This window comes from Papio anubis, chromosome 2, assembly GCF_008728515.1.
Source record: "Papio anubis isolate 15944 chromosome 2, Panubis1.0, whole genome shotgun sequence".
Taxonomy (NCBI): Eukaryota; Metazoa; Chordata; class Mammalia; order Primates; family Cercopithecidae; genus Papio; species Papio anubis.
The window spans coordinates 179735427-179751659 of record NC_044977.1 but is presented as its reverse complement, the minus strand read 5'-3'; the positions used below and the strand labels follow the sequence as shown (position 1 = coordinate 179751659).

The window sequence follows — 16233 nt, the reverse complement described above, 5'->3', positions numbered from 1 at the left end:
ACCTCATTTCTTTGAACTTGAAGAGTTTTACCACCCCACGTGACATCTATTTCATTAAGCTCACCCATTAATCATACCCTTCCATTCATTCTTTTTTTAAAAAAAATTTTATTATAATTTCAGTGGTTTTGAGGGTACAGGTGGCTTTTGGTTATGTGGATAAGTCCTTTGTTGGTGATTTCTGAGATTTTAGTGCACTTGTCATCCAAGCAGTGTACACTACTGATACATAGTCTTTTATCCCTCAACCTCCTCCCTGAGTTCCCAAAGTTTATTTTATCATTCTTATGCCTTTGATTCCTTATAGCTTAGCTCCTAACTTGTAAGTGACAACATACGATGTTTGATTTTCTGAGTTTCACTTAGAATAATGGCCTCCAGCTCATCCAAGTTGCTGTAAACGACATGATTTTGTTCCTTTTATGGCTGAGTAGTATTCCATGGTGTATGTGCACCACATTTTCTTTATCCACTCATTGGTTAATGGGCACTTAGGTTGGTTCCATGTCTTTGCAGTTGTGAATTGTGCTGCTATAAATATGCATGTTCCTGTGTCTTTTTTATATAATGACTTCTTTTCCTTTGGGTAGATACCCAGTGGTGGGATTGCTGGATGGAATGGTGGTTTTACTTTTAGTTCTTTAAGGAATCTCCATACTGTTTTCCATAGTGGACACCAGCAGTGTAAAAGTGTACCTTTTTCATCACATCATATCACACCAACATCCATTGTTTTTTTGACTCTTTAATTATGGCCATTCTTGCAGGGGTAAGGTGGTATCTCATTGTGATTTTAATTTGCATTTCCCTGATGATTAGTGATGTTGAACATTTTTTCGTATATTTGTTGGCCAGTTGTATATTTTCTTTTGGAAATTGTCTATTCATACCCTTTGCCCACTTTTTGATGGGATTGTTTTGTTTTTTTTCCTTGCTGATTTGAGTTCCTTGTAGATTCTGGATACTAGTCCTTGCATTCATTCTTAATTCTATTTTCTCTCTTCATTCTTGTTTTATGGTCCTCATTTGATAAAATGTTATACTGAGCTGAGCATGGTGGCTCACACCCGTAATCCCAGCACTTTGGGAGGCTGAGGCAGGGCGATCACCTGAGGTCAGGAGTTTGATACCAGCCTGGGCAACATGGTGAAACCCCGTCTCTACTAAAAAAAAAAAATAATAAGAAAAATTAGCCAGGTATGGTGGTGCATGCCTGTAATCCTAGCTATTTGGGAGGCTCAGGTGGGAGGATCCCTTGAACCTGCTAGGCAGAGTTTGCAGTGAGCTGAGATTGTGACACTACACTCCAGCCTGGGTGACAGAACGAGACTTTGTCTCAGAAGAAAAGTGCAATACTGGTTAATCCCACTCTGCCTACCCTATACCTGCACTAGTGCAACTGAAGATGTTTGGGGAAAAACACAAAACCTCTTTAACTGGCTTCATTTTAAATTCCTGACCATCATGTGGGCCCTTAATGCTGCCTGAAAGTCATACTATATTTTCTTCGTTCATTCACTTTTTCACTTAAACAACTATTCTACATCTTTTCCTCTCCGCTTGATCCTACTGGTACCTCTTCTACAATCATTGTCAGCTGAGGCAGGCATTGCTTCTGACTTCACTGAGAAAATGGAAGGAATCAGTTTCTTTTTCGAGATGGAGTTTCACTCTGTCTCCAGGCTGAAGTGCAGTGGCATGATCTCAGCTTACTGCAAAGTCCGCCTCCCGGGTTCAAGCGATTCTCCTGTCTCAGCCTCCAGAGTAGCTGGAACTACAGATGCCCACCACCAGGCCCAGCTAATTTTTGTATTTTTAGTGGAGACGGGGTTTCACCATGTTGGCCAGGTTGGTCTCAAATTCCTGACCTGTGATGATCCGCCCGCCTTGGCCTCCCAAAGTACTGGGATTACAGGCGTGAGCCACTGCGCCTGGCCAACTCCTAGGTAATTTAAAGTGTGAGTATCATAAATGCTATTTGCTCTTTTGTATTTTTATTATTTATTTATTTTAGAGACAGGATCTTACTCTGTTGCCCAGGCTGGAATGTAGTGGCACGATCATAGCTCACTGTATCCTCCAGTTCCTGGGCTCAAGTGACCCTCTGGCCTCAGTCTTCTGAGTAGCTGGAACTGTAGGTAAGAGCCACTATACCTTTAAAAATTATGTTTTTTGGCTTATAGAAATAAAATGGCATTTGGTATATTGATTTTTATGGCTAGCCTGCTTATTATTGTAATAATTAAAAACATTTTTTCTCCAATTTATAGATTTTTAAAAGGTTTTCTATATGTATATCACAGACTAACAACAGTTTTGCTTGGTTTTGGTGTATTGGCTAAGACCCTTAGGATTAGGATGAATAAAACACCTTGTGTTCTGGGTACCAAGGGTGTTTTCTAACATCTCACCATTAGGAATCATGCTCTCTTTAATTACAAAAACTTTATTATGGAGAATTTTGAACATATGTAAAGGTAGACAGTAAAATAAATTCACCCACAATGTTTATCAGCCCATGGCCAATCCTACCCCATCACTATATCACAAATGACAGATATCATACCGTTTCATCCCCAGGACTTCCTAGTTACTGTCTCAAAGATACATGTTCTTTTTAAAAATTTATTAATGTAACCTCAACATCATCAGAATTATAAAACAATAATTCCTTGATGTCACATGTCCAGGGTTCACATTTCTAAATCTTTTAGTAAGTTATTTTAAGAAAAGTTAGGAACCAAATAAGAGCCACATCTTGTGATTCATTAATATATTATCTTCCTATTGCTGCTAACAAATTATGACACACTAGCTTATACACTTATACATTTTTTGTTTTACAGTTCTATAGGTCAAAAATCTAAAATGGGTTTCATTGGGATAAAATCAAGGTGTCAGCAGGATTATATTCCTTCTAGAGACTTTAGGGGAGAATTTTCCAGCTTCTAGGGGATGCCTGCTTTGCTTGATTCTTGGTATCTTTCTCCATCTTCAAAGCCAGCAGTATAACATCTTCAAATCTCTTCGTCTGACCTCTTCTGTCATCAAATCTCTGACTGTGGCTCTTGGCCTCCTTTTTATAAGTACCCTTGTCTTTATAAGGATTCCCCCTTATAAGGACCCTTCAAATAAATCCACACATACATAGTCAGCTAATTTTTGACAAAGACACCAAGAATACACAATGGGGAAAGGATAGTGTCTTCAATACACAGTATTGGAGATACTGGATATACTGGATATCCACATGCAAAAGAATGAAATTGGACCCTTATTTTACACCATACACAATAATTACCTCAAAATTGATTAAAGACTTAAATGCAAGACCTAAAACTGTAAAACTCCTAAAATAAAACATAGGGGGAAATATCCTTGACTTTGGTCTTGGCAGTGATTTTTTGGATTTGACGTGAAAATACTGCCAACAAAAGCAAAAATAAACAGGGGAACTACATCAAACTACAAAGTTTTCTGGACAGCAAAGGAAGCAATCAAAACAAAATGGCAGTCTACTGAATGGGCGAAAATACTTGCAAATCATATTTGATAAGGGTTTAGTATCCAAAATGTATGAGATGCTCATCTAACTCAATATTTGAGAAGATACCAACATCAGTAATTGTTAGGGTAATGTAATTCAGAACTACGATGAAATATCACCTCATACCAATTAGGATGTCTGTTATCAAAAAATCAAAAGATAGCAAGTATTGGAGAGGATGTGGAGAAGAAAATTGTACACTGTTGATGGGAATGTAAATTGGTACAGCTATCATGGAAAATGGTAAGGAGGTTCCTCAGAAAATTAAAAATAGAACTACCATGTGCTCCACTTCTGAGTATATATCCAAAGAAAATAAATCACTGTCTCAAAGAGATATTTGCATTCCCTTGTTCATTGCACCATTATTCACAATAGCCAGGGTATGGAAACCACTGTGTCCATAAACAGATGAATGGATGAAGAAAATGTGGGGTGTGTGTATGTATGTGTTTATATGTGTGTGTATATATATATACACACATACACAACACATAACACACACACAAAGGAATATTATGCAGCCTTAAAAAGAAGGAAATCCTGCCATTTGTGACAACATGGATGAACCTGGAAGACATACTAAGTGAAATAAGCCAGACACAGAAAGACAAATACAGCATGATCTTACTTTTATGTCAAATCTTAAAAAAAAAAAAAAAAGTCAAATTTATAGATAGTAACAGAATAGTATGGTGATTACCAAGGGTTGAGGGATGTGGAAAAAGGGGAGATATTTGTCAAAGGGTACATGTTTTCTGTTATGAGTAAGTTCTGGAAACCTAATGCACAGTATGGTGACTATGGTTAATCTATATTGTACTTGAAATTTACTAAGAGCGTAGATTTCACCACAGAACAGATGGGGAGGGAGACCCTTGTGATACCTTTAGGCCTAGGATAATCCAGGGTAATTTTTCCCTCTCAAGATCCTTAATTATATCTGCAGAGTCCCTTTTGCCAAGTGTGATATCATATTCAGAGGTTCTAGGAGTCAGGATGTGAACGCCTTTGTGAGGTTATTATTCTGCCTGCAAGAGTCAACTTATTTATTAAGTCTCTTTTAATGTTTCCCCCTTAGTCTCTTTCTATTTAAAAAAATTCTTGAGTTTTATTTGTGTAAATTTTTCCCACAGTCTGGATTTTGCCAGTTTCATTTGTGTAATGATGTTTGACTGTTCCCTCAGTTTTTCCTGTAAATTGGTAATTTAGTTGGATCTGAAACTTAATTTGAGTCCTTTTTTGGGGGGCCGGGGGGCAAGACTGTTTAATAGGAAATACTCTCCTTCCATCTCCTTCCTGGAGGCACATGAGGTATGGAAGGCACACAAGCTCTAGGTCTGTTTTTTTGTGTGTGTGATGTTAGAGGCCATTAGCATTCAGTGTCTAGATCTATTAATTCATTAGAGTTTGCAAAACGGTGATATTTGAATTCTGTTATTTCTTCATTTATTGGCTGGAATGGTTTTATAAAGAGAAACTTTCCTCATTTACAGTTATTTACCCAGTGATATGGTTTATATAGAATGGTAGGTATATTTCTGTGATTCTTTCCATTTACTTACTAATTGTGAAAATAATGGTTTTTTTTTTTTTAGTATCCTTCAAATGTTTTGTTTTTGTTTTCATATAATTATGAACGTATGTATTTAAATATACCTAATGTGTTTCAAGACAATGCAGTTATTATCCTTTTTGATATTCAAACTGTCCTATCTTGACATGACCCTAGTAATCTTTGACTGCTTCTTTGCTGTCTGATATCACAAGATGTATTTCCTTCTCCAGCCCAGGAATGAGCCACCTCTCCATGAAACTCTTGATCTTTTTTCATGGGAAGGGGTGCCTGGAAACTGCAATGTGGTGCTAGTGGTATTCATTGTCCTTGTTTGGTCATTGTTTCTAGATTTCTTTCAGTGGACAGAATTAGATCTTATTTTATTTGGTTAATTTTTATGTTTTGAGACAGAGTCTCTCTGTCTGTTGCCTAGTCTGGAGTGCAGTGGCACAAACACAACTCACTGTAGCCTCAACCTCCTGGGCTCAAGCAATCCTCTTACCTCAGCCTCCCAAGTAGCTAGGACTACAGGTGCACACCACCATGCCCAACTAACTTAAAAAATTTTTTTTCTAGAGATAGGATCTCCCTGTGTTGCCCAGGCTGGTCTTGAACTCCTAGGCTCAAGCAGTCCTCCTGTCTCAGCATGCCAAAGTACTGGGATTACAGGCATAAGCCGCTACACATGACCTAGATTTTATTTTAATTTTAAAGAAAAATATATCATGAGTTCATACTGATATTTCTAATTCAGATTTAAGACTACAGTTTTTACTTCTGTCTTCTATCTGTATCTTTTTTCTGTCAACAACAATAAGATTTATAAAGACCATTAGCTGTATTTTTCAGTTTTGTTTTTGTCTCTAGGATATATCCCATTGACAAGATAGGGCCAAATTACTGTGTTTCAAGTCACTTGGAAATAGTCTTTTTTGTGACTCAATGTAAATTTAGATTCATTTATTTTATTTCATTGAAAATGAAATGAAATGAAATAAAATAGTTGTTTTTCATTGAAAATGAAATAAAATAGTTGTTGCTAAAAGAAGGTGTCTTCAAAGAACTCTAGTTTCTCTCTCTGTTCCTTGTATCCTGTTCTCACCATTAAAATTTTATTTTCCATCATTGTGTCTGTGTGTGTTTTTTGTTTGTTTTTTGGGACAGGATCTCACTGTGTTGCCCAGGTTAGAGTGCGGTGGCACCATCATGACTTACTGCAGACTTGATGTCCCAGGCTCAGGTGATCCTCTCACTTCAGCCTCCCTAGCAACTGGGACCACAGGCGCATGCCACCATGCCTAATTTTTTATGTCTTGTAGAGATGGGGTCTTGCCATGTTGTGCAGGCTGGTATCAAACTCCTGGGCTCAAGTGATGCTCCCACCTTGACCTCCCAAAGTTCTGGGATTACATGCATGCGCCACCGCACCCAGCCATCGTTGTTTTTTTTAAACATTTATGTCTGTCTATATCTATTTAATTCCCCTTTTTTTGATATACATACTTTTCCCAACTTTGCTTTTTTCACTTAACAGTATATTGTGGAGATTGTTGCATAGCAGAATTAGGGTAGTCTTCATTTTTATTTTTAAAGTGTCATAGTATCCTGTAGTGTGGATACACCATGGTTTATTGAATCTGTCCCATATTGATGAATGTTTGCATAGTTTCCAGTCTCTTGTAGTGAATAATTTTTGCATGTCTTTTCATAATTTTACTTGTATATCTTGGGGATAGATTCCTAAGTATATTCTTAAGAGTACACATTTTTCCTGCTTTTTTGAGATAACTGCTTGGCTCATGTATGTGTAGTTGAGTCTATTTTGGATTTTCAATTTTGTTTAACAGCTCTATTGATATCTCATTCTATATAATTCACTCATTTGAAGTGTATATTACATTGATTTTGTAATAGCTACAGGTTTGTGCAACCATCACGACAGTAAATTTTAAAACGTTTTCATCACCTCCAAAAGAAGTCTATACCCTTTAGCTATTATCCCACCCTCCATACCCACCCCAACCTAGTCCTAAGCTACCACTATTCTACTTATCTTTATAGATTTGCCTATTGTAGACATTTCTTATAAATTGAACCATATAACATGTAGCCTCTTGTGACTAGCTTCATTGAATTGAGATATTTTCAAGGTTAATCTATGTTATAGCATGTATCAGCCATTCCTATTTATGGCTGAGTAAAATTCTATTGTATACATATACCACGTTTTGTTTATCTGTGCATCAGTTGATGGACATGTGGGCTGTTTCCACCTTTGACTATATTGTGAATAATGCTGCAGTGAACATTGATGTACAGGTACACATGGCTATATCTGTTTGAGTTCACTTCCTTTGGGTATGTACCTAAGAGTGGAATTCCTGGGCCATGTGGTAAATTTATGTTTAACTTTAGAAGGAACTGCCAAACTGTTTTCTTCAATGGCTGCACCATTTTACATTACCACCAGCAGCATATAAGGGTTCCAATCTCTCTGCTCCTGCTTCAGCCTCCCAAGTAGCTGGGACTACAGGTGCATGCCACCAGCCCAGCTAATTTTTGATATTTTTAGTAGAGACAGATTTCACCGGGTTAGCCAGGATGGTCTCAATCTCCTGACCTCAGGTGATCCGCCCACTTTGGCCTCTCAAAGTGCTGGGATTTCAGGCGTGAGCCACTGTGCCTGACTGCCATTCGTATATCTTATTTGGAGAAATGCCTATTCAAGTTCTTTGCTCATTTTTGTTTTTTAATAGGTTTTATTTTTTTAGAGCAGTTTTAGGTTCACAGTAAAATTGAGTAAGAGAGACAGATTTCTCATATATCCCTCTGCTTCCACATAATGCACAGCCTCCTCCACTGGCAGCATTCCCTACCAGAGTGATACATTTGTTATAATTGATGAGCCTACATTCACACATCATTATCACTCAAGGTCCACAGTTTACATTAGGGTTCACTCTAAGTATTGTACGTGCTATAGGTTTTGATAAATGTACCTAACATTATAGTATTATGCAGAATAGTTTTATTGCCCTGAAAATCCTCTGTGCTCTGCCTAAAACTTCCTCTTTCCCCCAATACCTGGCAGTCCTTTTACCATCTCCATAGTTTTGCCTTTTCCAAATGTCATATAGTTTGACTCCAACAGTATGAAGCCTTTTCAGGCTAACTTCTTTTACTTAGTAGCATACATTTAAGGTTCTTTCATGTCTTATTCATGCCTTGATAGCTCATTTCCTTTTAGTGCTGAATACTATTCCATTGTCTGAATGTACTACATATTTATCCATTCTGCTACTCAGGGACATCTTGGTTGCTTCCAAGTTTTGCTAACTGTGAATAAAGTTGCTTTAAACATGAGGGTGGGCTGGTCATGGTGGCGCATGCCTGTAATCCCAGCCCTTTGGGAGGCCAAGGCGGGTAGATCGCTTGTGTCCAGGAGTTGAAGACCAGCTTGGTCAACGTGGTGAAACCCTATCTCTACAAAAAACAAAAACAAAAAATTTGAGTTTGTAGGTGTTTTGTGGACATTAGTTTTCAACTCCTTTGGCTAAATACCAAGGAACATGAATGATCACTGGATCATATGGGGGAGAGTATGTTTAGCTTTATAAGAAACTGCCAAAATAACTGTACCATTTTGCATTCCCACCAGTGGTGAATGAGAGTTCCTTTCTCTCCCTACCTTTGTCAACACTTAGTGTTGTAGGTGAATTGGGTTATGGCCATTTTAATAGGTGTGTAGTGGTATCGTAATTTTATTTGCAATTCCTAATGACATATGATGTTGAGAATCTCTTCATGTGCTTATTTGCTGTTTATGTATCTTACATCTTTTTTGGTGAGGCACTGTTTGGATCTTTTGCCCAGTTTTTGAATTGTTTATTTTCTTGTTGAGTTTTAAGAGTTCTTTGTATATTTTGCATTACAGTCTTTTATCAGATGTGTATTTTGCAAATATTTTCTCCCAGTCTGTGGCTTGTTTTCCCATTCTCTAGACATCTTTCATAGAACAAAAGTTTTTAATTTTAGTGAAGTCCAGCTTAACAGTTATTTCTTTCATGGACCATGCCTTTGGTATCATATCTAGAAAGACATTGCCACACCAAGGTCAGTTAGATTTTTTCTTATGTTATTTTCTAGGAGTTTTTTATTTTACGTTTAGTTTTATGATCCTTTGAGTTAATTTTTGGGGAAGGACGTAAGGTCTCTGTCTAGATTAATTTTTTTGCATGTGGATCTCAATTGTTGCAATACCATTTGTTGAAAATCTTTTCTTCATGATATTGCCTTTGCTTTTTTTGTGAGAGATCATTTGACTATATTCATGTGAGTGTATTTCCAGACTTTCTGTTCTTTTCTGTTTGCTCATTTTAAAAAATGGATTATTTGGCCAGGCACGGTGGCTCACGCCTGTAATCCCAGCACTTTGGGAGGCCGAGGCGGGCAGATCACAAGGTCAGGAGATCGAGACCACGGTGAAACCTCGTCTCTACTAAGAATACAAAAAAAATTAGCCGGGCGCGGTGGCGGGCACCTGTAGTCCCAGCTACTCAGGAGGCTGAGGCAGGAGAATGGCATGATCCCGGGAGGCGGACCTTGCAGTGAGCCAAGATTGCGCCACTGCACCCCAGAGCCTGGGGAACAGAGCGAGACTCCGTCTCAAAAATAAAAAAATAAAAAAATAAAAAAATAAAAAATGGATTATTTGTCCTTTTACTATTAAGTTGTAAAAGTTCTTATGGATCCAAGTCCCTTATCAGATATATGTTTTACAAATATTTTCCCCTGTTCTGTTGGTTGTCTTTTCACTTTCTTCATGGTGTTTTTTTGAAGACTAGGTGTTTTTAGTTTTGATAAACTCTAATTCTTTCTTTATTTGTTGTTTATGCTTTTTATGTCCTGTCTAAGAAACCATGGCCAGTGTCACAATGATTTACCCCATGTTTTCTTCTAATAGCTATGGAGTTTTAGCTCTCACATTTAGGTTTATGATTCATTTTGAGTTAATTTTTATGTATGGTGTGAGGTAGTGGTCCACATTCATCCAGTTGTCCTAGTACCATATGTTGAATCATTCCCCATTGAATGGTCTTGACACCCTTGTTGAAAATCAGTTGCCCATAAAAATATATGGGTTTATTTCTGGACTCTGAGTTCTATTTCATTAATTTATATTTTTCTCCTTGTGCCATTGTCACACTGTCTTGATTACAGAAGCTTTGTAGGATGTTTTGAAATTGGGAAATTTGAGTCTTCCAACTTTTTCAAGCTTGTTTTGACAATTCTGGGCCCCTTGAATTTTCATATGAATTTTAGAATAGGCTTGTTAAATTCTACAGTGAACCCAGTTGGCTATCAGATAAGTATTTTGAAAATATTTTCTCTTAATCTGTGCCTGGATTTTTCATTTTCTTAGCCATGTCTTTTAACAAGCAGAAGTTCTTAGTGAAGTCTGCTTCATCAATTTTTAAAATTTTATGTTGTCTTCAAGAATCTTTTATGTTTTTTTCTTTTATGTTTCTTTTCATGTTGTCTCTAAGAATTATTTGTGTACTCCAGGTGTAAAGATTTTCTCCTGTGTTTTCTTCTAGTAGTGTTATAGTTTTAGGTTTTATGTTTATGTCTGATACATTTTTGAGTTGATTTTTGTAAATTATGTGATGTATAGGTTGAGGTTCATTTTTTATTTTGCATATGGATATCCAATTGTAACATCACCATTTATTGAAAAAGTATATTTCTTTCCTTCATTGAATTGCCTTTGCACAGTTGTTGGATATCAATTGACTATATATGTGTATATCTATTTTCCTACTCCCTCTTCTGTTTCATTCATCTATATATTTGTTTGTTCTTTTGAGACAGGGTATTACTTTGTTACCCAGGCTGGAGTGCAGTAGTACATTCATAGGTCACTACAGCTTCAAACTTTTGGGCTCCAGTGATCCTCCTGCTTCAGCCTCTTGAGTAACTGGTATTACGTGCCTGTGCCACCATGGCCAGCTACTTTTAAAATGTTTTTTAGAGACAGGGTCTTACTATGTTGCCCAGGCAGGTCTCCAGCGATCCTCTTGTCTCAGCTTCCAGAAGTACTGGGATTACAGGAATGTGCCTCTGTGCACAGCCCCCACATTGTCTTGATTACTATAGGTTTATGTTAAGTCTTCAAATCAGATAATTGCACTTTAACTTCATTTTTCTTATTCAATATTGATATGAGTGTTCTAATTCGTTTACCTTTCTATATACATTTCAGGATCAGCTTGTCAATTTCTGCATCAAATTCTCCTGGAATTTTTATTGGGATTGCATTCACACAAGAACAATTTGTGGGGTTTCAAATCTTTATAATATTAAGTTGTCCAATTCATGAATTTGGTATATATATATATATCCATTTATTTAGCTCTTCTTCGATCACTTTCATTAGCATTTTGTGATTTCAGCATGTAGATCTTGGACTTAATTGTTAGAATTATATCTAAGTATTTTGTGATTGTTGTTAGTTTTGTAAATGATACAGTATTTTGAAAATTCCCGATTGTTGAGTGCTGGTATATATGGATACAGTTGATTTTTTTTTTTTTTGATACGGAGTTTCACTCTTGTCACCCAGGCTAGAGTGCAATAGCGCGATCTCAGCTCACTGTAACCTCTGCCTCCCAGGTTCAAGTGATACTCCTGCCTCAGCCTCCCTAGTAGCTGAGATTACAGGCACCCGCTACCACACCTGGCTAATTTTTTTGTATTTTTTAGTAGAGACAGAGTTTTACCATGTTGGTCAGGCTGGTCTCAAATTCCTGACCTCAGGTGATCTGCCTGCCTCACCCTCCCAAAGTGCTGGGATTACAGGCATGAGCCACCACGCCTGGCCCACAATTGATTTTTTTATAGTGACCTTTTATCTCATGACTTTACTAAACTCAATAGACCTAGTATTTGTTTTAGAGCGTCAGTTAGTTTTTAGAGTAATTAAATACATATATTTTATGTATTTTAAAAGTTTTTTTGTTTGTTTGAGACAGTGTCTTGATTTGTTGCCAGGCTGGAGTGCAGTGGCACAATCTCAGCTTACTGTAGCCTCTGCCTTCCAAGTTCAAATGATTCTCGTGCCTCAGCCTCCTGAGTAGCTGGGATTACAGTTATGTGCCACCACACCCAGCTAATTTTTGTATTTTTAGGAGAGATGGGGTTTTGCCATGTTGGCCAGGCTGGTCTCGAACTCCTGACCTCAGGTGATCTTCCGGCCTCCCAAAGTGCTGGGGTTATAGGCACGAGCCACTGTGCCCAGCTTATTTTTAAGGTTTTAAATATTTATTTTAATTTCAACTATTTCCTGTTATTAGTGTAGATCTAAGTTTTTGTCTGCTGTCGTGTATTTTTTTCCTCGAAGATTTTCCCTTAACATTTCTTGTGATACAGGTCTCTTGTAATGAATTCTATCAGATTTTGTTTGTTTGAAAAACTTTTTATTTCTCCTTTAGTTTTAAAATACCTTTTATTTTAACTAGGTATAGAATTCTGAAGCGAGAGCATTCTTTTTTTTTTTTTCTTTTGGTAGTACAATAATCCATGGTTTTGCTTTCTACGGTTTCACTTACCTATGGTCAGTTGTAGTCCCAAAACAGGTAAGTAGAATATAATATTTTAAGAGAGACAAAACACACTTACGTAACTTTTGTTATAGTATATTGTTATGGTTATTATACTTTATTATTGTTGTTACTCTTTTACTGTGCCTAATTTATAAATTAAACTTTATCATAGGTATATATTTGTAGGAAAAATTATATATAGGACTCAGTACTGTCTGTGGTTTCCGGTATCCACTGGGGTCTTGGGATGTATTACTTAAACAGATAAGGGGGGACTGCTGTACTGTAACAGTGTCATTCCATTCTCTCCTTACTCTCATACTTTTTGGCCGGAAGTCTTCTGCACTTGTGTATTTAATGTCCTTTTGTTTTTTCTCATTGACTTTAAGATTTTTCTTTCTTTTAGTTTTAACAGTTTGAATAGGATGTGTTTTGGTGTTTTTTGGAATTTTCTGTTTGAGGGTTCTCTGAGACTCTTAGATGTATGGTTTGATGCCTTTCATTATTTTTACCATATTCTTGGCTATTTTCCCTCCAAGTATTTCTTCTACCTTGTTCTCTCTTCTAGAATTCCTATGACATTATGTTGGACAATTTGATATTATCTCACTGCTCTTGAATGCTTTGTCTCTCCCCTTCCCTTTTTGTTCCTTTTTGTATTTCAAATTGAGTAATTTGTATTAACGTATTTTCATATTCCCTGATTCTTTCCTTTTCTGTGTCAAATCTTTTGATGAACCCATCAGAGGCATCTTAATCACTTTTGCCTTCCTTTTAATGCATTTAAAAATTTATTTGCATTTTGAGTCTGCCTTAAAGTTTTCATCTCTCTGCTGGAATTCCTTTTTTTCATGCATGTTGTTTGTTCTTTTAACTAGAACATTTACTACATTAATCACAGTTATTTAAATGCTCTGATAATTCCAGCTTTCAGATTATCTATGTATTTTGTTCCATGCTTTATTCTTGATATTGGTTTGTATCCCTCCTTGCTTTTTTGTCTGTCTCATAATGTATGGTTGAAAACTGGACAGTGTTTGAGATGTTTAAGACTAAGTTAAATAGTACTTATGCCTGGAAGTGACATGCCTTTTTTCTGCTAAGCTTATATATAGTGTGGAGCTGTGCAGTCAGTCTAGTCAGGAGTTGAGTTAGGTTTCGATGTTATGATTGCTATAGTTACTTTAGTTCATATTTGCTTCACATTTTTTTGTCACTTGGTTAATTTTATGAAGGATTTTCCTCAAGTTTCTACTCAACTCTGCACTTTAGGTTTTCCCTATTTTCTTGTGCTTCATAGAGGATTCTTCTTTGTGTTCTTGCCCCTTCCCCACTGGTAGACTGCTGTTGCTTCTTATTTCATACTTGCCGGTCTGGTTGGGGGAAACAGGGTCATTCTTTGTTTTTCTGGTCCAGCTTCAGTCTTAGGAAGCTTTTTGTCCTGAGTCTTGGGGTAAGGCTTTATAAAGACCATGGCTCTCCCCAACTATATGGGCCCCAGGATGTTTTTCTGCTCCTTCCTCTGGGGTGGAGGCTTTTTATCTTTTTCCTCTCCTTAACAGCGTTGAGTTCTACCTGTGCCTTAGGAGTAACAGTGTTTCATAGCCTTCACTGAGGAGCATCAAACTTTTATTTCTTAGCTTCAAACTTTTGTTTCTTACAGGACAAGGGTACTAGGTGCCTTTGTGCCTTTCTAGTATCCTGCTCAGCCCTTAGTCTTAAGAGTGTCCAGTGGAGGTTTGTGGAGAAAGAGCTTGAAAGTAGATGTGAACTAGAGCCTGTAAGTGGGTATGAATTCTCCTTGTGTCTGTGGCTAGTAGGGATTGTATTTTCATGCTAACCCACACTCAGTTGTAAATAGTTTTGTAAAGTATAACTGACTACTTCTTACTCAGTTACATCATGGGTTCCTTTTCCTCCTGTCCTGTCACATGTGACCTACTGGCTGTGTCCCATGTTTAGATTTCAGGTTAGTTGGTTATTCTCCAGCCTTAGCTTTCTGATGGATTCAAGAGCAGTTAGGATTTTGTAGACCCAGTAGGCTTTTTCTTGTTAGAATGAGAGAGATGTTCTTTCTAGTTTCTACATCCCAGACAGAAGATGAAATTCCCAGACAGAAGATGAAATTCCTCTGTAATTAAAGAGGCTCTTCATTTTTAACTGTTTCATTTAGGAAACATTTCAAAGTTACAAATATAGTTATGCATACCACATAACAACATTGTGGTCGGTGATGGACTGTATATACATTGGTGGTCCCATAGGATATAATAGAGCTGAAAAATTCCTATTGCCTGGTGACGTCATAGTTGTTGCAATATTGTGCTTGCATCACCTTTTTTATGTTTAAATACACAAATACCATTATGTTAACAGTTGCCTACAGTATTTTGCACAGTAACGTACTGTACAGGTAGTAGCCTAGAAGCAATAGCATATACCATGTAGGTTAGGTTTGTAGTAGGCTATATACTACCTAGGTTTGTGTAAGTGCACTCTGATGTTTGCACAATAACAAAATTACCTAATAATACGTTTGCTAGAATTTATCCCTGTCATTAAGTGATGCATGACTGTAGAGTCAGTAAACTCCTGTGTAACTTCGTCTAATTTACCAGTTAGCATTGTACCAAATACGCTTTATCGCGATCTTCCTATTTACACATTATTATTGTTGTTTTTATTGTTGAACCATTTGAGATTAGAGTGCTCCAACCTCATGACTGTTTACCCTTGAATACTTAAATCTCATTTTTTAAAAATGTAATATATTTATGAAGATCTTTTATATGTCAAAAATTACATGCTGATATTAAAGTATGCATCAGTAATTTATATTCATTAAAATCCCTTTTTATCGTAGGTATCATTAATGGGATTGGAAATCTTAAGTGCCTTTGTGGACAAATTATCAACACGCTTTAAATCCTATGTAGCAATGGGTAAGTTAACTTTATTTACAATTCTAAATAAGATTTGACATGATGACTTTTTTCCTTAGTTTTTGTTTAGCAGAAATAGTTCTCTGTAAATTAAAAAATGTAATTTCTGTAATCCCAGCACTTTGGGAGGCTGAGGCGGGCGGATCGCCACAGGTCAGAAGTTCAAGACCAGCCTGGCCAACATGGCAAAACCCCATCTCTACTAAAAATACAAAAATTAGCTGGGCATGGTGGCATGTGCCTGTAATCCTGGCTCCTTGGGAGGCTGAGGCAGGAGAATCGCTTGAACCCAGGAGGTGGAGGTTGCAGTGAGCCGAGATCGTGCCACTGCATTCCAGCCTGGGTGACAGAGCAAGACTCTGTCTCAAAAAAAAAAAAAGTGATTTTATGTAACCCAGAGATCTGCTACTTAGCATTTCAGTTTACCCAGAGACAAGGTTTTAAACTTACTTAAATCACCTTTGAGGCAAAAAAAAAAAAAAAAAAAGAAAAGAAAATTTTTTTACTGGATCTTTTACTGTTTTGTGAAATGCCAAAATTTGTAATATAACTTACAGTGCCATGTTTCAGACTATTTGTGGGGAA

The 16233-nt window shown here is 36.9% G+C and overlaps 1 protein-coding gene across 33 annotated transcripts in view; it reads left to right on the top strand.

Annotated features, from left to right (window-relative positions):
• Nucleotides 1-16233, top strand: part of CLASP2 (cytoplasmic linker associated protein 2) — a 221060-nt gene that overhangs the window by 5646 nt on the left and 199181 nt on the right. For 32 of the 33 annotated variants that reach the window (XM_031663835.1, XM_031663794.1, XM_031663824.1 and 29 more), the window contains exon 2: nucleotides 15570-15648. In XM_031663835.1, coding sequence (XP_031519695.1) covers nucleotides 15570-15648 — 79 coding nt within the window. Of the gene's footprint in view, nucleotides 1-15569; nucleotides 15649-16233 lie in introns of those variants that run through there. The other variant, XM_031663825.1, reaches the window with a different exon arrangement.